The sequence below is a fragment of the Furipterus horrens genome, unplaced genomic scaffold, assembly GCF_987537825.1.
Source record: "Furipterus horrens unplaced genomic scaffold, mFurHor1.1.pri manual_scaffold_10, whole genome shotgun sequence".
In the NCBI taxonomy this organism is placed as follows: domain Eukaryota; kingdom Metazoa; phylum Chordata; class Mammalia; order Chiroptera; family Furipteridae; genus Furipterus; species Furipterus horrens.
In genome coordinates, this window is record NW_028327180.1 from 95,344,593 (window position 1) to 95,366,400 (window position 21,808).

At 51.5% G+C, this 21,808-nt stretch overlaps 1 protein-coding gene across 1 annotated transcript in view; it reads left to right on the top strand.

Annotated features, from left to right (window-relative positions):
- Nucleotides 1-21,808, top strand: part of WWC1 (WW and C2 domain containing 1) — a 117,712-nt gene that overhangs the window by 93,764 nt on the left and 2,140 nt on the right. The window contains exons 15-21 of the mRNA XM_090288555.1: nt 353-545; nt 7,060-7,212; nt 9,223-9,314; nt 14,959-15,076; nt 16,342-16,506; nt 18,180-18,272; nt 21,434-21,667. Of these exons, the coding sequence (XP_090144681.1) occupies nt 353-545; nt 7,060-7,212; nt 9,223-9,314; nt 14,959-15,076; nt 16,342-16,506; nt 18,180-18,272; nt 21,434-21,667 (1,048 nt within the window). The remainder of the gene's footprint in view (nt 1-352; nt 546-7,059; nt 7,213-9,222; nt 9,315-14,958; nt 15,077-16,341; nt 16,507-18,179; nt 18,273-21,433; nt 21,668-21,808) is intronic.

A 21,808-nucleotide genomic window follows, 5' to 3' on the forward strand; every position in this document is an offset into this window, starting at 1 on the left:
TGTTCCCCTCTGCAGGGCTGTCACAGTTTGCCTTCCTACCAGCAATTGTAGGCGGGTTCCTCCGTGTCACCAAGCGGCCTCGCCGATCCTTCTGCACGTGAAACTTTGCCCACTGCTGGTGTCAGGCTCCACGTGCGCTGAGGGTCTAAGGACTTAGGGGAGTCAGGAGAAGGAGCAGCATTGTGTTATCCCTAGGGGCCCTTCTGCGTCCTTCACACACAGCTGCGTGACGACGTGAGGGATGGCAGACCCAGCCCTCTGTTGTTTGGCATTTTCAGCACCTGGGTCAGCCCAGTGCCTCAGCTCCAGGCCTGAGCTGACCCGGCTCCCCTGCGTTTCTGCGTCCCTGCAGGAACGTCCGTGTGGCTGTCCTTCCCTGCTCCGAAAGCACGACTTGCTTGTTCCGGACACGGCCCCTGGACCCCGCGGACACCCTTGTGTTCAACGACGCATTCTGGGTCTCCATGTCCTACCCAGCCCTGCACCAGAAGACCTTAAGAGTCGATGTCTGTACCACCAACCAGAGCCATCTGGAGGATTGCCTGGTGAGAGCTGTGTCTGCCTGTCTGTCTGTCCCACCGTCTGTCCTTCTGGGAATTGGTCCATCTTGCACTAAGGGAGAAACAGTTGTAGGCTTTTCCAAGGCAAACAGACCTGTCAGGGGTGGGGGCTCATTTCACAGGAGGCAGAGAAACGGGCCTGAACGTGTTTTAAAAGGTCAGAACCTGGAGGATAACCAGCCACATACCATGGCTTTGCGGTGCGGCCTTATAGGGAACAGATACGCAGGGGCTCAGATCCCACTTTTACCCCTTGCTGTGTAGCTGGGGGACTTTGGGCAACTTACTTAACCTCTCTGATCCTGTTTTCTCACCCAATAAATGCAGATGATGATGCCTCCTTCGGGGCCACTAGGAGAGTCATTATAAATACGGATGAAGGGACACGGTTCATGTAAAGCACCTACTCAGATGTCTGGCACACAGTAGGTTCTCATTGGATGGGGTCACTGCTCATCCCCTCCCTGGACCAAAGCTCTGGAAGGAGTCAGGATTGGAGATGAAGTAACCCTGGGTACATTCGAGTCCCAGGAAAGCCACTCCCTTAGAGACAGGCAGACCCAAGTGCGTATAGATGTTGCTTAGCTTTCTTATCTGTAAAATGGGGGGTTGTAGCTACTTCGGGGGCTTGTTGTGATACCCAGATGAATTAAAAGAAGTGAAGGGCCTTGTTAACTCTATTCCATGTAGAGTTCTGAGTATTTGAACAATAACCCAGTGGTGGGCACCATGGAGCCCAAACCTGGGCTTTGTACCTAGAAGGTAGCTCCACCCGCTGTGACCTTTCCTGAGGACCAGTTGGGTGACGGGGATACAGTGGGGAACCATATAGACAAGGAGCCATCTCTGATGGCTAACACGTACACCAGTGAGGACCAGTAACGCACTGGTGAGGACCGTGTTGGCGGTGACAGGTGGAGGCAGCAGAGGAAAACATGGGCCCAAGCAAAGGTGAAAAATGGGGTGTATACGCCTCCCTAAATCCTACGGAAGCTGGGGAGTGGCAGCGTGGCAGTCCTGCTCCTGAACGGCGGGTCTCCTTTCTCCTGGTGCGAGCCTCAGGCCTCTGCCCTGAGTGGGGACCCCGAGGTGCTTGTGCTATAACACCCTGTCTGCCATGGACTTGTGGGGTTGTATCTTGGGAGTGTTGGTCCTGTGCTTCCCTGCCACGTTCCCTAACACAAGCCAGTTCTCAGTCTCAGTTCCTGGATCTGGCAGGTGGTTCTCTGCGGATTAAATGAGGCACGAAGGCAGCGCTTCCCAAACGTAGGAAACACACACACCCGAGTTACCTGGGGCTCTGGTTAGAATGCAGAGTCTGGTCCCGTAAGTCTGGGATGAGGCCCAAGATTCTGCATCTCTGACTCGCTCCCAGGTGACGCCGAAGCCTCTGATCCCCGTAGTGAGGATGCAAAGCAGGGAAGAATCTGCACTGCACAGCATTTCCTATCCCTCCTTATTAGCTGGGTACCTCATTGCATGTGCCGCTGCTGTTACCATCATTACTGACGGTTACGCAATTTATGTGGCAGGCCCTGAGCTAAGCTCTTTATATGTATTTTCTCTATTGATCCGCACTCAGTCTTACAAAATAGGTTCTGTTATACCAGTGAGGAAACCGAGGCACAAAGAGGAGAAAGAACTTCTTCAAGGTCACACGGCCAGGAAGTGGCAGGTGCAGAGTTAATGCCCAGGCAGATCCGCCTCTGCAGCCCAGCCAGGCTGTACCCTCGGTGCCAGCACAGTGCTCCCGGGAGCCCACAGGTGGGGATGGTGTGTCAGGCATGGGGGACACTGAGTGGCAGAGCAGAATGCCTTTCCAAATGCCGGGCTGGCTCCCCTGGTGAAGGGTTTCCTAAGCCCCGGCCGTGCTTAAATGAGCAGAGACTGTCTTATTTTCTCCCTTTAATTGGATGCCTTTGGTTCCTCCTCTCTAATTGAAGTCTGGCCATTGCTGGTTGCCATGGCAGCAGCCAAGCGCTCATCCCACTGTGGCTTGTCTCCATTCGTGGCCAATGGGAGACCTACTTCTCTGTATCCAGGGGGCATGTGGCGTGTCAGGCTGCTGTGTTTTGGTGGCTGGAGGAGGTGAGGAAGTGAGACGCGAGGAGGAAGGGCTGTCTGCTTCCACGCAGAGGCTCCCTCGCTGCTGTGTTTGTGGGCGTTTGTGGGCGTTTGTGGAATCCCTGGTCCGTCCTGAGCCGTTGCCTCAGCCAGGCAGCAGTACACCGGTCCTGAGCGTGTGTGTCTGTCTAGCACTGGGCTAATAACTTTGTGTACGGTTTCCTATTTAATCCTCACGACAGCCTTAGGAAGGAGCATTAGGATTACCGTCATTTGACAGAGAAGGGACGGAGGCCCCGAAAGGCTAAGTCACCTGTCCGTGTTATCCAGCCGGTAGGTGGAGAAGCCTGGTTGGGATGACAGATTCCGCGTCCCTTGTGTGAAGCCCTTGAACTGTTTACCTCTCACGGGGTTGCTGTGACTGTCTCTCGTGTCCCCACACCTGGCTGATGTGTTTGGAGGAACACATTGCCTGTCTTCCCCAATATTCTGTCAGGTGCTTTAGCGTGGCAGAACGGGTCACAGGCTTTCCAGCTGGGCCCTGGATGCCCACCCCCAACCACTGCGGTCAGAGCCGCTCAGAGCAGGTTCTGTTCGGCAGGCGCCACTCGGGCCCCTTGGTTAACCATCACAGTGACTCCCCACCCCTTTGTCACCTGGCCATCCCCACTTGGCAAAACCCCAGCCCTGTCCAAGTGAGCCTCTCCGCCTCCCCTCCACTGTGCGACTGGAGAAACCCACGCAGCTGGTGTCTCTTCAAAGCTGTGGTCCCCGAAGCTCCCATGAGCCCTGAGGCCACCACCCAGCACTGTGCTGCATCTCCGGAGGCTGTTCCCTCTCCCGTGCATCCCAGGGGTGAATCCTCACCCTCCCCTGTCTCCTCAAACCTAAAGCAGCTCAGCCCAGCCCCTGCCGAGGCCCTTGCGCGCTCAGTGAGAGAACAGAAGGAGCAGGAGGGAGTCCCCGCAGCTCCACCCACTCCTAGCTGTTCTCGTGGGCTCTGCCGCTTCTGGTTCTAAGGACGGGCCCTCCCCACTCCCGGCGGAGGCCATTCTCTCAAGGACACCACGCCCGCTGTTGCTCTGCCCTCCCCTGTCTGCCGTTTTGCCACATCTGCTGGATCTGACCTGTCAGTAGACCAACCTGCTGTTATTTCTCCTGTGCTTAAAAAAAACTTTAAATCCCATTTCTTTCTGCAACTACTACATAGTTTCTTTCCTTTTTCTAGCAAACTGAGGGAGGTGTTTGTGTTCTCTGTAACCTGACCCACCTGGGCTGTGGCCCTCATCACCCCCAGGGAATGGGCTCACCAAGGTCTGCAGTGGCCTAGTCGTTGCTAGACCCAGTCGGCATTTCTCCATCCTCATCTCTGGTGGCCTGGTGACTGCGTTGGGCTCAGTGGCTTCACTCTGCTTTCCTTGACTCCTGTTGCTGTGGCAGCTTGCTGGCCACCTCCTACATCACTTGGCTTCTCTCTGGGTCTCCTTTGCTGCTGCTTCCTCGCTCCCTGGCTCCCCTGTGGGAGGGCCCCAGGGCTCATGCCTTGGTCCTCTTCCCCTTTCCGTTTGCATTCACTCCCTTAGTGACATCCTATCTCCTGGCCTCAGGCACCACCCCAAACGTATGGCTGCAGCTGGACCTCCAAGTGCCTCTCCCTGATATGCTCACTGTCTGTTCCACATCTTCTCTTGCGTGGCCAGTAGGCATCTCCAATGAACTTGACCACAAGCATGCCATGATGTTTCCTCCTGCATCTTCACTGTCTCAGCTGATGGCGACCCGCTCTTCCATTGCCCAGGCCAGACGCCACAGTCATTCTTGACGCTTCTCTTTCCCCGGCTCCCCACATCCAGTCCTTCAGAAAGTCCTGGTGGCTCCATCTTCGGAAGATCTGTAGACTACACCCACCTCTCGCTACTGCGGGGTCTCTGTCCTGGCCGCCTTTCAGCTCCGTTCAGCATGCACACCACTGCTCTACTTAGACCTTCCGTGGTGCCCTGGCTGGTGTGGCTCAGTGGATTGAGTGCTGGCCTGTGAACCAAAGGGTCGCCGGTTCAATTCCCAGTCAGGGCACACGCCTGGGTTGTGGGCCACGTCCCTGGGGACGCACTAGAGGCAACCACACACTGATGTTTCTCTCCCTCTCTTTCTCCCTCCCTTCTCCTCTCTCTAAAAGTAAGTAAAATCTTTCTTTTAAAAATCCTGTGGCTTGTGCTCCACCTACAGCCAATAGCTGGGCCCTTGGCCTGGCCTCCAAGGCCCTTGAGATCTGCTCCTTGTTATCTCGAATGTCACCCTCAAGACGGTGTCATCCTCAAGGCTTCCTCCAGCTTCCTGTGCCCCGTGGATACAACTGCACGCTCCCCCTTCCAGGCCTTTGCACTTGCTGCCCCTTTGCCCGGAATCCTCTTCTCCCAAGTACTGATGGACAAGGCTCACTCCCTTGTCCCATTCTCGGCTCGACACAGGTGTCACCCATCTTGGTGGGGTCTTTTCCCACAGTCCCGTTCCTGGTCTGCACATGTGTCCCCTCCTGTCCCCTTCCCCTGTATTACTTTCCTCTGCAACTTCTCATAAGCCAACACTTCTCTGTATCACAGATTTTGGGATATATGTTGTTTTCACATTTTATCGTCTCTGAAGTCAAGATGCAATTTATACTAGATGAGTTTTTTTTGGCTTAATTGGCAACTATTTTTCTTCCTTAGGGGTGCATGAAATTAAATAGTATACTTTATAATAATGGATGGCAGCTTAGATTCGATGTAACACGGTTTCAAAGTTCCTTACTGACTTTTTTCTCTGATTCCCCCAGGCTGGAACGTAAGCTCATGAGGGCAGGGATTTTCCTCTGCCTTAAATCCTGTGCTACTCGGCAGATGTGTACATGTCAAACGAAGGAATGAATGAATGAATGAATGAGTAAATGCTCTCCAAGTACATTCATCTCACTGAGATAGATCATATTCACATCCATGATCCAGCCCAAAGTAGTCAGTGTATCTCACTGAAATTTAAATAATCTGGTGGCAGTGTTAGTCCTCAAAGCTGCAGTTACATTCATTGCTCCTGGCCTGGCATATTCTGAACTATAATATCCGACGTATTTGTCTCCCCGGGAAACCGTGAGCCCCCTGGGGACAGAGTCATGTCTCACGTCTTTCTGTGACTCCAGAGTCTGCCCTGGGCTCAGAGAATATGAAATGACTAAATGAGGAATATACACATTTGGGTGTGTATTTACCATTATTCTGACTGCCTAAAATGTGCCAGGCATATAACACAGTACCTGAACTTGTCTCTAGTCTGTCCAACAGCCCTGCAGGTAGGAGCTGTTTTCCTATTTTCCAGAGGAGAAAGCTGGGGCTGAATAAGTCAAGCGTGTCTGTGTGTGTGTGTGTGTGTCTGTCTGTGCGCGTTTCACCTGCTCACAGTTGTTCCCTAGAGATGACTGTTTGCCACACAGGCTTATCACAGTCCAAGCGATGCTCATCCTGATAGAAGGACAACCTGTAAGAAAGGATCCTGGGTGGCCCCCTCCTTGTCCCGGGTGCCATCCGGAGCCATCGCGTGGCTGCTGGCGCACTTTACAAACTGGCTTGTATTTCTGCTACCCACGGGCACAGCTCCTGGTGTGTTTGGGGAAAACACATGAGTGAAACCCCAAACCTGGTCAGAGCTCACCAAGGAAGACGTGTTCAAACAATAAGGCCACTGAGGAATGATTGAGATTATTCTGCAGTTCTTTCCACAAAGGATGAAGAATAAAAATATGGTAGAAATACTAAGTCACTTGAAATAAATCTTCTCTCTCTGAGGTTCTATTAGTTAGGTTAAGTTACTGTAGCTTATTTTATTCTTACGGAATCCAGTTACATGAGTCAAAAGAAAAATAGTTTAGAAAGGTATACTGTAGAGCAATCCTGCTCTCTGCACCCTGCCCACCACAGTCCTACCACCTACCTGTATAGGTAACCACTTTGATTAGTTTCTTCTTTATCTTCCTGTTATTTCTTGCTGCACAGAGAATCATATGATCACATACATCCTCCCTGTACCTCAAATATGGTGCAAAATAGAGAGAGAATAGATAGTCTTATCTTTCTCTCCATTACTTGTACAAGATGTAGCATACTGTATATTCTGTTCTGCACTATGCTATTTTTTCTCCTTAACCATCTAGCCTAGGGATCTCCCCATGTCAGCCTAGAGATAAACATTTAATAAACGTTTGGCAAATGAGTAAACCAATGAATGAATAATTAGTGAATGAGCGAGTGTTGGAAATGATTAACAACTAGCCCTCTCTTCCTCCCTGGAAGCTCCCACCTCACCTGGAAAGTGTGGTGGTTCCCATACTTTCTCCAGGGGCCAAGTCCCCCTGAGATCTCCTGGTCATCCCGCCGATAACGCTCCCTTTTTCTGTCCTCAACAGGGAGGCGCCCAGATCAGCCTGGCTGAGGTCTGCCGGTCTGGGGAGAGGTCAACTCGCTGGTACAACCTCCTGAGCTACAAATACTTGAAGAAACAGAGCAGGGAGCCCAAGCCAGGGGGGGGCGAGGCCCCCACCCCAAGGCCTGAGAACACGGTGAGTGGGGCCACCTTCTACCGACGTCACACCTGGGTGGATGGGAGGAATGGCCTCTCCCAGAACGGGAGGCGGAGGAGGTGACGGAGCAGAGGGCAGGGGACGGACAGAGGGAAGAGGACAAAATTGGGGGGAGTTCTGGAAGGAGCTCGTACCCCCACCTACAACCTCCTCCTTCCCAATGGTGCCCTCCCCCTCTGTACTTTGCTTGACCCGATACAATTTGCCTGATGAAAACCTTAATTCGTGGCTTTCAAAAATAAACTGGGGAAGGAAAGAGAAAAGCGAGGAAGGTAGAAAATTAACCATTATGGTGACCCTTCTGTGTGCCCCATGGTCTACCGTGGAGGCTTTTTATAAGAAGCAGTGGGAAGTCATGGGAGGACACGCAGGAGACCAGGTGTTCCTCTTGGGTGGCAGGATCCATCACTCACCTCTCAGCCTCCACTTCTTCATGTCTCACTGACTCTGAGAAGGTCATTGGGGAGCTTTGAAGAAGTACGTGTCAGGAGCCCTACGTAAGGGCTTGATAAATGGTGTCTGCTTCATTATTATTTTTTCTTGAAAATCTTACATTTGCCTGTTTGGGGTTAAAAAGCGTGTATTCTCATTTTAGTACAGTGCACTTGAACCTCTTAAATACCCTTGAACTGTTTTCTACACGTGGAAAGCCCCACATCTGCCGGCCGAGGCGACTGTCCAGGGCCTGCTGAGCAGTGAGGTTGCCCTTGAAGGCAGAGTAACGCGGTGTATGGGGGCCTCGTGGGCGTCAGGGATTCGGGTTGGCCTGCAGATCTCTGTAGTGCTGCTTCTCCCTGTTTAGACAGTCACTGCCCAGAATTTCAGTGGCAGGGATGGGCTAGGTCCCACGGGTTAGGAGAAGGTTAAGGATGAAATTTATTTACTTCTCCTTTTTCATCATCATCACCACCACCACCATCATTTTCTGTACTTCGTTTTCTGTCAGGCACCATCCTGTTCATTGTCTGCCACTTTCCGAGGCTCCAGAAGGTTACCTAAGGACAGACACCTAATAAGCGACAAGTCTAGGTCTCAAACCCAGGTTTCCTTCACTCCAAAAACATGACAATGAGCTGGCAAAAGTCTTTTTAAAAAAGACCCCTGTACTCTCTAGCGCATGTGCTTGGAATATGTCTCATCAACCTTAGGCACATTAGTTTTTTCACTCAAGTTTCTCAAGGGAATGATCATAATCTCTCCCTACCGGGGTGTGTAAAGATTCAGTCACATGCTGCATGAAAGCCATTTATCAGTGTCTGGCATATACCAGGCCTTTAGTTGATTTCAGTTTCCCTTTTCCTTCCCCCCCCAAAAATCTGGCTTTACACTACCATGGGTATTTGCAAATTAACCATGTGCTCAGAAAAGATCAGCTTTGCTTTGCTATTAGCTGCCATTTACTGAGTGCCAAGTATGTGCTAGGTACTCTTCTGTGTACCTTATGTGTATAATCTTCCTAGCAACCCTTCGTAGTAGGTATTATAGGAAACTGAGTCTCAGAGAGGTTAAATAATTTCCTCAACTCACACTGGCTTTTTCACTGTAGCCACCATTCAATACACCTATTTATATTCTTCCTCCGGGAAGCCTTCCCTGAATGCAACCCCCTAAGCCAACATTGCTGTTGCTTCTCTGTTCCTAAACATCAATACTTCCCTTCGACATAGTCCCTGTCACACTGTTTGGATATTGATGGTTCATGTGCTGTCTCCTGCCTACCCTGTGATCTCCTGACAACCATAGACCTATAATTCTGTCTCCCTCAGCTGCTGAACTTGGCTGTCTTCCCAAACTGCCCACACATTCCAGGGTTATTCTCAGTTAGAACTAAGCACTGTGTTTCCAACGTATAAGTGACCCTGAGGCACGATGCTTACCCAGTTTCACCTTCCGTTCGCTGAGAGGGTCCCACTCCGAGAAGCCCTGACTCTTGCTGGGAGGGTGTGCGCCACGGGGAGCCAGTGAGCCTACCAGCCTTGATCTCCGCAGGATGCCGTATCTGCTCTGTTGGAACAGACGGCGGTGGAGCTGGAGAAGAGGCAGGAGGGAAGGAACAGCGCCCAGACCCCAGGAGACAGCTGGTAAGTAAGGGCTCCCTGGGGCCTCAGGAGCTGATCTGGCTTGGATCTGGGCCCAACCATGGGATCCCTGAATGCTGGAGCAACTAGAAGACGTGTCCCCAAAGGCAAACTGAGAAGCTGTTTCCTTATGGGTTCTCTGCAGGCAGCCAGACAGTATGTAGCTTGGTACACTGGCCCCCAAAATCCATTCCCAGTTTGTCATTTTGTGTTCTATGAATCATTCATGCTAGCTTGTTTGTCTTGACAAACATATTTATTTTGGTTTTAAAAATTTAAAGAACTTGCCCTAGCTGGGTGGCTCGGTTGGAGTGCCATCCCGTACACCAAACGGTCGCAAGTTTGATCCTCGGTCAGGGCACATGTGGGAGGCAGCTGATCAATGTTTCTTTCACATCGATGTTTTTTTTTTTCTCTCTCTCCTTCTCTCTCTCTCCCCACCCCCTTCTTCTCTCTCTAAAATCAATAAATAGCCCTTGCTGGTGTGGCTCAGTGGACTGAGTGCCAGCCTGCAAACCAAAGGGTTGCCGGTTCAATTCCCAGTCAGGGCACATGCCTGGGTTGTGGGTCAGGTTCCCAGCTGGGGGAGCATGAGAGGCAACCACACAGTGATGTCTCTCTCCCTCTCTTTCTTTCTCCTTCCCCTCTCTCTAAAAATAAAATCTTTAAAAAAATAAAAATAAAATCAATAAACAGATCATAGATCTAAAAAGAAGCTTTGTCAGTGCTTCAGCTAGTAGGGAAGACGCTCCTTGATGTGATCTGATGGAGAGCAAAGTGGAGACAGCTTTCTCAGGGGGCAGTTCAGGGCTCCGCAGTCCCTGGTAACCCATCAGAAAGGTCTCTCACAGCTTAAGAAACAGTGATGTAGACGAGAGTTCAGATCTGAGCTTCATCGTATTTTTGTGTAACCTTGGGCAGAGCATTTTTAACTTTTATTGCAGGATAGCTAGCTCATATACAGAAAAGTTCACCTAAGCAGCCACAACAACTCAGTGAATTTTCAGAAACCAAACTCCCCATGGAACCAGAATCCAAATCAGGAAGCAGGGCCTTGGTTCCCAGCTCCCTGGAAGGCCGCCATGCCCCACCTGTCACTGCCCTGTACCCCAAGATCAGCTGCTGTTAGGCACACCATCCTCACCTTAGGTGACTGGGCCTCAACTGAAAAACGGGGACATGATCCCAATTATAGAGGGTTATTGGAAAGGACGGCAGGGAAGGCCACTAAATGAAGATTAAAAAGCTCACAGTACACACCTCACTAGATGGTAGAAATCACGATTAGGGAAGTGAGCAGGCAGGTTCCATCTAGGAAGTGACTGCCGCCTATGAATGACTCTTCCATTGGGAGGAGGGCTGGCTGGGCCGACGTGCTGGGCTCCGAGTTCAGACAGGTAGGGACTGGCTTTCTGGCTCAGCCAGCTTCCTGTGGAACCCTAGGTCTGGGCGATGCTAATGTGCAGCCTGAGCCGAGAACCGTGGCTCTGAGCCTCCGGTTTCTCATCCGTAAAATTCAGGTGGAAAAAATAGCCACTGTGCACAGGTATTTTCTCGATTTAATCTCATTGTGCATGATGGCACTTAACGCAGACCCTGACCCCCAGGAAGCGCTCAGGAACGTTTTTCGGTTATAGCCCCAAATGATACATTTGATCTCAGAAGGAGTCTTTCCTTTATATCTTTTACTCCATGTTTTCTGCTTTGTGAGTCTTGCAGAATCTGTTGGCATATGCTCGACTCTGCTGGTGTAGTGTGAAAATAGCCAGAGACAGGACTCAGGCCAGCCACCATGTCCCTGTCACTGAAACTTTGATTATGGACCCTGAAATCTGAATTTCACACAATTTGCATGTCATGAAATATCATTCTTTAGCCTTTTCCCAGCCATTTAAAAATATAAAAACCATTCATAGCTGGGACTGTCCAAAACAGGCTGGAATTGGCCCCCAGGTTTATCCTTGTCTGAGTCTCCTTTATGGTTCTTCCATGTAAAGAATTCAAGGTATGACAAGGTTCCTGAATGTTTGCACATTCCTTTGTTTGTTTTAGGGTTCCCTAAGTTGTCTCCGTTCTGTTCTTCCTCCCCCGTTCTGTCTCCCTCCCTTCCAGTCCCCTCTCCCGACCCCCACCCCCACCACCGCCACCTCCCTGTCTTCCTTCCCTCTCCCTTCTTCTCCTTCTCCCCAGCACACTGCTGGGCTAGGCTGGGAGCCACAGAGGCGGGCTCTGATGCCGGAAATAGGCCTCGGCGCTGTCTCCCAAAACCCTGGCGCGAGATCACTGGTTTTCCCCAAATTCCAAGCCCGGGTTGAGACTTTTCACGCCATTGCCTAGCAACGGCCTTCTGTCCTCTCTCCCTTTGTGGCCTCCTTTCTCCCCACCCCTGGCCATTCACGCTCCCCTAGACACTGACTTCCTAAGAGGGCTGAGTATCCCAGGGCTGCCCTGTCGGGGGGAAGTCCGTCTGCAGCCCCCTCCCCCAGACCGCAGGCTGCCTTGGGTCCTGGAATGTTAACTAGCCCTTCAGGCCACTCGGGTGCCAGGCCTTCAGGAGCCCAGCCCTCTGTGCTAACTCACACTCCTCCTCCTGCAGCACCCAAGGCCCAGGCGCCATCGCACGCCTTCTTTTCTTTCTGCTCGGGCTTCTTTAGTGCATAGAATCAGAAGACTGGATTTTTTTTATTTTTAAGACGCAAATGCAAAACAAAACCCTAAAAGTGTTCAACGATATAGGAGAATATAATCACAAACCACACTGGAGTGAAAATCCTGGTGTGACCTTCTTGGGATCTTGGGGGTGTTTGTTGAGGGCAGATGTTGAGAGGTGTCGCCACAGAATAGCTCTCAGGTAAGACTGGCTAGTCAGTGCTCCCACCAGTAGCACTTAGGAGTCCCCCTAACCCTGCACCCTCTCTGACGTCAGTATAATCCAGCTACATTACTTCATCAACAATACGTACCTGTTTTATTTTAGCAGGTACCTCTAAATGGACCTCAGAGTGTAAATGGGATGCTCTTATTTACTCCCTGCAGGGATTATATAGCCTATTCCCCTGACCTTCACCAGCCCAGGGGATTATCCGGTATTTCTTTTTTTGGCACTCCAAAGGGTAAAAGGGTGTCTATTTTAAATATTTTTCTCTTTAGCGTTGAGGTGTTTTTTTTCCCCTTTTTGGAAATATTTAGGTCAGCTTCACAGTCAAAAAGAGATTTCCACAGTGGTTGAGCACTTGGTGGACTTGGACGAATTTGGGTGGAAATCCAGGCTTTCGCACTTAGCAGCCCGTGACACTGGGCAAAGGGGCTCTCAACTCTCTGATCCTCAGCTTTTCAGTCTATAAAACAGGGACAGTCATCGCTTGCTGCATGGTGGTAAGGCCTTAGCATTGCACCTGGAGCTTATTACGGCCTCTGTAAGTGCTGGTTAATGTGGCGTCTGCGGGATCCTTAGGGAGGGGCTCCTTGCATGTTCCCATATTTAATGTCTCATTTACAAGGAGACAGACAGGCTGTGAGGGTGAAGGAGGGAGAACAAAGCCCCCACGGTGCCAAGTCGCCCATCTGAGTGCAGAGGAGGTTTTAATCGTGGAGCGGAGGGTAGCGATCCAAGATCTGTTCTCCACACTGGGAAAATCCCAAGGGCGATTTTATGTTTCTCCACAGTCTCGAGGAGCCGGCTCGAGATGTCAGATTTTCTGCTCTCGGCTGGAATTCCTCCTGCTCAGTGTGGTCATGCTGACTCATGCTGGTCGGAAGCCTGGTGGTTATGTTTGTCTTTGAGAAGGAAAGATGGGAATAGAGATAAATTACTAATTAACAAATCCAGCCCATTGGTCACAGCGACTCCTTCCAACCGAGGAGTCCATGGAGAGGGGATGATTGTGATTAGTATCACCAAAATAAAGTTTCTTCTGCGAGTGGTGCTGGAAGGATTGACTATCCATACAGAAAAAAGAAACTCTGAGCATCACGTACAATAAACAGTACAACAAACAATTCATCTGAAGTGGATCGTTGGGCTAAGCACTAAATCTGAAACTATAAAACTAAAAGAAAATGCAGGGGAAATTTTTTGCAACATTAAGGTAGCAGAGATTTCGTAGATAGGACATAAAAGGCATAAGCCATTTTTAAAAAATTGGTACATTTGACTTTATCACAACCAAAATCTTCTGTTCTTTGGAGGACGTGTTTTTAGAAAATAAAAGTCAAGCAACAGACTTGGAGAAAATATTTACAAAGGATTTATATCCAGAATATATAATGAACTCTTCTAACTCAATAATAAAAAGACAACCCAGGTTTTAAATGGGCTAAAGATTCTAACAGCTGCTTTGCAAAAGAAAAATATATGAATGGTCAATAAATGGACGAAAAGAGTCTCAAAGAGAAAGTGCAGATTACAGACCACAGTGAAATGTGAGTAGATACCCAATAGAATGACCAAATTTAAAGACTGACAATACCAAGTCTAGGTGAGGAACTGGAGCTCCTATAACCCTACTTGCTGGTGGGAATGTCAAGTGGCGTGACCATGTTGGGAAACCAGTTTGTCGGTTTCCTAAAAGGATAAACTCATGCTTACTGTATGACCCAGCGATTCCACTTTTTAGGTATGTGGTGGTTATGGTCTAAGTTGTGTCCCCTACAAAATTTATACATTGAAGCCCTCTCTCCAGGACCTCAAAATCTGCCTATTTGGAGATGGGGCCCTTAAAAGATGATTACGTTAACACAAGGTCATTGAAGTTATGGTGGGCTCTAATCGAGTGTGACTGGTATTTTTGTAAGAAGAGGACATCTGAAGGCAGGAGAGAGACCTCTAGGAGGGGCACACAGAGGGAAGACCATGTGAGGGCACAGCAAGAGGGTAGCTGTCTGCAAGCCACAGGAAACCAAACCTGCCCACACCTTGATCTTGGACTTCTAGCCTCCAGACCTGCAACAGATACGTTTCTGTTTTAATCCACCCAGTGTTGGTAGGGCAGCTCTGACAAACTAACACAATATCCAAGAGAAATGAAAACCTTTATCTACGTGAATGTAGAAACTTTATTTACAATTGCTAAGAAATGGAAACAGTTCAAAAGTTCATCATCACCTGCCGAATAACTCAACAAATTGTGGTCTATCCATCCAATGGAATATTACTCAGCCGTAAAAAGGGATGAACTATTATTGGTACAATCACCAACATGGATGACTCTCAGAAACCTAATGCTGAGAGAATGAAGCCAGAGATAAAAAGAACACATTGTCTGATTCTATTTGTATGAAATGCTAGAAGAGTCAGATTTCATCAATAGTGACAGAAAGCTGATCAGTGCTGGACTGGGTGTGGTGGGAAATTAACTGAGAAAGGGGATAAGAGCACCTTCTGGGGTAACAGAATGGTCTATATCATGGCGGTGGTTACACAGGGGAATTACATTGATCAAAACTTGTCAGACTACATACTGAAAATGCATTTTGCTGTATAAATTACACCTCACTAAAACGGATCTTTTTAAAATTTTATTCTTTTCGGAAAAATGTGTCCTCAATTTGGAAAAGGTGTAGAAGCCCTGCCCTAGGTGTGTTTAAAGGCAGGTGAGCTGGTCAGAGTGGTCTCTGGGGTAGGAACCAACGTCCTTTGTCATCACAGGAGGTTCGAGGAGGAGACCAGCGACAATGAGGCTGTCGCAGAGGAGGACGCGCAGGGAGAGGAGGATATTTTCGCTGAGAAATCCTCACCAGAGATGGACGAGTGCCCAGCGTTAAAGGTAGGGAGGGAGGGCCAGGAAGGTGGGAAGGGCCGTCTTGGGGGAAATATCCCTCAGTCCTTGAGCAGGCAGTCACAAAAGGCCCCTGGTTAAATCTTGCCCTCCAGCATCAGGGGACAGGCCCTCAGAATGGGGCGACCTGCAGCAGGTGTATAGTAGTGTCTCTGCCTATAATTTGGCTCATTTTGGTGACAATAAACCAAGAGAGGCAGACTCGGCCCCTCCTCTCTCTTGCCTTTCTCCCCATTTCTCTGGACAGACGTCAAGCTTTGCATCAGGTGGGCCAGGGTTCAAAGGCAGACTCTGCTACCCACTAGCTGTGTAGTCTTAGGCAGGTGACTTCATTTCATTGTCTCTAAACTGGACGTAATAATACTCACCTTGCAGACAGGTTCTAAGGTTTTGGAGGAATATATGATATTCTTCATTTGGGTCGGCCCAAAGTAAGGGAGGGGGAGGAGGCGTCTGATGGTCAAGTTCCCCTTGACCCCTGCCTCCCTGCTGCACTAGAATTATGCGTTAGAACAAGATTCTTACTCCACATAGATCTCAGTTCTTTCCACCTGCGGGGCGCCTAGAAATGGAGCACCCCATTGTGTTGGAGCAGGGCCCCCGGAAGGCGGACTTGCAGGTTGTGCATCGCACAGGGTACTGGCCCCAGGGGCACCAAGAAGGATCCAGGGGCACCTTCCAACTGCTCCGCATCAAAGAGGGCTCCTTTTTCTTCACAATTACATAAAGGCACCGTTAAGGCTAATGGAGGCCCTGCCTTTAGGTACTTCTGTTTTCTCGTCTTTACTGGGGACTTCCGTGAAAGGATGCTAGAAAAACCTGGTCACCTAGTTTAAGAAACAAGGTTGGCTGGTTGCCTCCATAATTCCAAGGATATATCGGCCATCCTTGGCTGGGGTGGTGGAGGCCTTGGATGTGACCTGGACAACATGCGTAAGGCACGTAAGTCTTGAGGTGTGACGTCCAGGCCACCTGTGCTTAAGGTACCACTGCTCTCCCGTGAGTTGGTCTGAGGATTGAATGTGCTCCCACTGGCCCCCCCACCCGCAGGTGTCATGGAGGAATAGGGGCCGGCACGCGGGGCCCTGGGCACCCTCCCGGCTGGTCACGGTTGGGGCTAAGGAAGCTCCACGCTGTGACTGTGGGACAAAGGCAAAGTGACAGGAGGGGGGAGCAAGCAGGGAACCTTCCCCACGCGTCTTGGGGTGAGTGGCTGAAACTCTGCGGTCTCAAAGCTGTGGCCTCTTCCTCAGGTGGACAAAGAGACCAACACAGAGACCCCAACGCCATCCCCCACCGTGGTGCGGCCCAAGGACCGGCGGGTGGGCACACCGTCCCCGGCCCCGTTTCTTCGCGGGAGCACCATCATCCGCTCCAAGACCTTCTCCCCGGGACCCCAGAGCCAGTACGTGTGCCGGGTAAGCGAACACGGCCCCCTTGCCCCGCTCCCAGAGTGCCTGTTCCCACGGGGTCGCCTTCAGCCTCTCAGTTCTGGGCGCATGTCCCTCTCACGGTGGCAGGTCTCCTTGGGGAAGTGTGCACCTCTGAGCCTTTTCCTTCACGTGGAGCTAACAGGCTGACTTCTTCATAGGGTCGTTTTCAGGGCTGAATTAGAGAAAGGATGGAGAAGGCTCAGTGACCAGTACCTGGCCAATGCCATTACAACTCCAACCACCCCTCCCCTCCTCCTTGTTCGCAATCAGTTATGAGTTAAGGATCAGTTGTCCTGATGCATATAAATGGTTGGTATGGCCTTCCGTGAGTGCCACCCCAGATGGAAGCAATGCAGATAAAGCCCTCTTCTGGTACGATAGCCAGCCTGCCTGCTTGCGCTGCCCACTCCAGTCACGATGTTCCGTCCCTCTGTCTGTATATCAGTTTCATCTCTGAGCCCTGCGTGCATCCTGGGGCCAGGAGAGAACGTGACCTTGGAGGCAAACAGACTGGACCTTGAACTCTTATTCTGGTGCTCACCAGCTATACGACTTGTAAAAGTCTGTTTCTCTCTCTGGGTCTCCCCTCCGTTGGGATTGTTTGAGGATAGAACGAAACGGTCACTAATGCGCGCGGCACATAGGAGGTGCTCTGCCCCCGGGGCTGTAATTGTTGTTGTGATTCCAGGTCTGGTTCTGGTTGGGACCCCGCCCTGCACAGTGGCTCTTCCATCAGTTATGTCCCTGGGGTTGCTGCGTTCAGCGTAGCAGGACTATTAATATCATAATCACTCATAATTATTAATAACCACAAAAATGATGTCACAGCTTCAGGAGAGACCAAACAGGCTGTCAGAACAAACAGGCTCTATAGCATCTGCCTGCGGCAATACCCACGTGGAAATAGGACTCGAGAAAGAGGTCCCCACCCGCATGTCCTGGGACATGCTGTCATCCGGCCTCCCTCCCGAGTCCCCCTGGAGGAAAAGCATCCCCCTGCCACAGCCCCAATCTCTGACCGCAGTGGGAGAGCCTCAGCTTTCTGGGGAAATGAGGGAAGGGACTGTGCGGTGGGCAGAGCTGTGGTCGGTCGGCACAGCCCCCGCCAGCCTGTCCGCCCCAGCTTCTCCAAGGACGCGTCCCTGAGGTTTTGCTTTGGGGCTGCTTTTCTTTTTATAGATCTGTCAGTCTTGACAGCGGCTCCACTTGAGCCATTAAGACGGGCTCGGTGGGCGGCAGGGAAGAGTCGATGCCAATGACTAGGTCACGGGGGCCTTCTGTCCTGGAGTCACACTGTCTGGGGTCAGCCCTCCTGTACTGCTACCCACTCCCCAACCTTGGGCGAGTCCTAAGCTTCTCTCCTCACGGCGAAGGGGGGGTGCTCCTGTCCCCCATAGCTGTTGGAAGGAATGAGGAGTGGGATACCGCACGTGTAGCAGGTAGCAGCATGCCCTGTGCCGACAGCATGCTTGATGAGCCTGCAAAGGAGAGGAGGGTGAGGTGAAACCCGCCTCCTGCAGCACCCGGGAGGCAGGAACTCAGAGTGTTTGCGCAGGAGACAGAGGACGGGGCTGAGTCGGGGTGCCACCCTCCTGGCCCCTGCGTGCCTCCTGAAGGCTCTGGGACCTTCATTCACTTCTGTGACGTTTTCCTTGCAGCTAAATCGGAGTGACAGTGACAGCTCCACGCTGTCCAAGAAGCCACCTTTCGTTCGAAACTCCCTGGAGCGCCGCAGCGTCCGGATGAAGCGGGTAAGGCGACTCCTCGAAGCCATCTGTGACCTCGCTTCCCCCAGCACAGCCCCCCACATCTGACCCCTTCTCCTGGGCCACTGGTGTGGAGGAAGTCACTCTTGCGATCGTGATGGTTTTTGCAAGTGGAAGTTTGCGACCTGTAAGGCCTGAGTAGGCTCTGGGGAGGTGCCCTCCTGGGCAGAAATGCAGCCATCACAGGTCACCGATGGGAGCCTGCCCCACAGGGGACTGTGCTCAGCGTGTGGTCCAGTTGGCTGAGCAGTCAAGGTCGTGACAACCCTGCTGGCTGGCAGAGAAGCCGGGCGCCCCGGCTCCGACCGGAAGCAGGGAAGCGTGAGTGGGCTTCTCAGTCCAGCTAAATGCAGGCCTTTCCTTATGGAGACTGAGCTGAGGGATCTTGGTGGGGAGGCGCTGGGCAAAGGGCTGACTCCTGATCATGACTTTCACCGGCGAGAGCTGCAGGAGGTACAGCGGCCCTGCCCTCTTGGCGCTTTTAACACAGACTTTGCAGTGGTTCTGGCGAGTTTGCAGAACTACGAGAAACCCAGCTTCCAGAATATCAGAAAGAGAAGTAGAGAGAGCAGGAGAGAGAGAGCAGAGCGACAGACACGCAGGGGAAGGAGAGCGTGCCGTCAGCCCCAAGCAGGGGGAGGCTCCTCCGCATTTCCTGGGACCCGCTGCTGCCGGAATCGGGAGTTGGTCCCCTGTCAGTCACCACCCCTCCCCCCGGGTCCTCAGGAAGAGCTAGAGTAAGCAGGAGAAAGCAGTGCAGGCAGAAGAGGGTGTGCAGGAAAGGCAGAGGGTGCTGGCTGTGGGAGAAGGTAAGATGGGCATGGTCCCGGGTGAAGGGGACCGCCAGCTACCCACTCCGGGTCCCCCACTCTTCCCTGTCTTCTGTGGCTGGCTGCTGCTGCGTGATCTCCTGCGGGGCTTGTTGACAAAGCAGATTCCCAGCCCAAATTCCTGGACGGTGTGATTCAGCACCTGGAAGCTACATTTTTAACAAGCCCCTCAGAGGGTTCTGGAGGGAGAAGTGCCACTGTGTGCCCTGAAACCCGCTTCCATGGCGAACCCCACAGAAGATCCCCCTTCTTCACCTTTTCTCACACTTAACCGAGAGCATGACTTACTAAGGGATCACTTGATGGTGGGTCTGAGCCCACGTTTTCCTCGGGTCCTCTAACTACACACAAGGGACAGGAGAATCCAGAGGCTGGGCCAGGGCCCTGGTCGCTGCCATCCTGCCTCCCATGCACTGCCTGAGCTGGGCTCCTGTCCGCGACATCCAGCAAGGCTCTAAGATGTGACATCAGTCAGAGCAAAGGCAGAGAATCTTCATTCTTGCTCAGAAAACTTGAGCCACAAAGATCCTCAGCTGGATTCCCTGACCCTGCTCAATGCTCACCCTAGACACGCCTTACAGAACTTCTGCATTAAGCTCTTCTGTGTTCCTGAAAGTATAGAAGCATAAGTGAGGATCGGTCTCATAAAAACAGCTCACGCACCATTTCTTACATCCCTTTATTCGTGATTGTATTTGCTTCCTGCCTAACGGATCACCACAGACTTCACAGCTTAAAATAATTCATTCTCTCACCATTCCCACAGGTTAGGAGTTCAGCACAAGTTAACGGGACCCTCTGCTCAGGGTCTCAGCAGGCAGAGATCTAGGTGTTGACTGTCTGCATCCTCATCTGGAATTTTGACCAGGGAAAGCCTCACATCCCAGCCCCCTTGGGGTGTTGGCAGGATTCATTTCTTTGCATTTTCCTGCCAGCTGCAGGCCTGGAGCTACTCACCACTCAGAGAAGCCATTCTCGGGTCCCTGCCACATGGCCCTCTCTGTAACATACATTGCTTCTTTGAGGCCAGCAGAAGATACCCAGAAAGGGCCAGTTCATCTTTTAAGAGCTCACCTGATTAGGTCAGGCCCACCCAAGATGATTACCTCAAAGCCAACTGATTAGTTACCTAGTCACAGGAGTGCTATCCCATAATATTCACAGGTCTCACCCACACGGAAGGGGCTGGTATTATACTGGGGACGTGGCAGTCTTGGAGGCCAGCTTAGAATTCAGCTTCCTGCAGTCATTTAGTCATTTTAAAAATCGTTACTGGGTTTTGATAGCAGGAGAGTTAATGATTGAATATATTGCTCAGGATCTGAGGCATACAGATAACTGAAGAACTCAAATATAGCTTGAAAACGAAAGGGGGAATTTATTGGCTCATTTCATGGAAAGTCCAGATGTTGGACTGATCCAGGAGTTGAAAAAATGTCATCAAGCTTCGGCCCCCTTTTATGGCACTGCACCCCCCGGATAACTTAAAAATTCTTTTCCCCGTTCCCTTCTCCTTTCCTCCTCTGCCTTCTTCTTCTAGCTTAATTCTTAACCAGGGTCACCCCATGTGATGTTGAAGGTGCCTATGATCAGTTCTAGGTTGATATCTTGCTGCCTTAAGAATCTTTCTGTAAAGACATTGCCAAAGAGCTCAGCAAAGGTACCGAGACTGAGTGTCACCCCTGAAGCAACTGCTGTGATTCTCATTTGCCTAGTTTAGGTCACATTCCTATCCCTGAAGCCCCACTGGAGCCGCACGGGTTGAACATGGCGGAGGCATGGATGCCCAAGGGAGGGTGATTAGTTACCTGTTAGACTGGGGAAGTAGATGCCACACATGCAGAAACGATAGCTGTCCCTTACACCAAGGCAGGAAGACGTGGTTTTGGCTCTCAGGGGGGAAGAGGCTTGCATTAAGAAAACACCCTGAGAGCAGGATAGAGAAAAGAATGCATTGACTGAGAAGGGGGGTGTTGAGGACACTGAGGGTAGGGAACCGGGCACAGTGTGGGGAGGAATGACGGGGGTCTGGAGGCAGATGCCTGGGACGCTGCGTCATGCAAATGAACTGAGGTCGCGGAGTAAACAGCCCAGCGTGGTGCCTGGGACGCAAAAATCCTTAATAAACATGAGCCATTGGAATGGGAGAACTCACTCAAGGCGGGCTGTGGGGGGAGGGGCGTTTTTGAAGGAGTGAGTCTGCTGATGAACAAAGGAGGGAGGGTACTTGAGGTTCAGAGGAGGGGGTCACGTGGGCTCACTCATTCCCCCCCCCCCCCCGCCCGGTACTGATCAAAGCTGTCCCCACCCCCACAGCCTTCATCCTTCAAATCCCCGCGCCAGGAGCGCCTGATGCGCACCTCGCTGGACCTCGAGTTAGACCTGCAGGCCACCAGGACCTGGCACAGCCAGCTGACTCAGGAGATCTCGGTGCTGAAGGAGCTCAAGCAGCAGCTGGAGCAAGCCAAGAGCCACGGGGAGAAGGAGCTGCCGCAGGGGCTGCGTGAGGACGAGCGCTTCCGCCTGCTGCTGAGGATGCTGGAGAAGCAGGTGCGCGCCGGGAACAGGACGGGGCGGCGCGCTCGGCCCTGGGACAGCACGTGCTGCTGCAGGGGGAGAGAGGCCGGACCTTTGAACGGGGGGCGTCCAGTCCTGAGACCCCCTGAGAATGCTTCCAGGTCTCCTCATTGC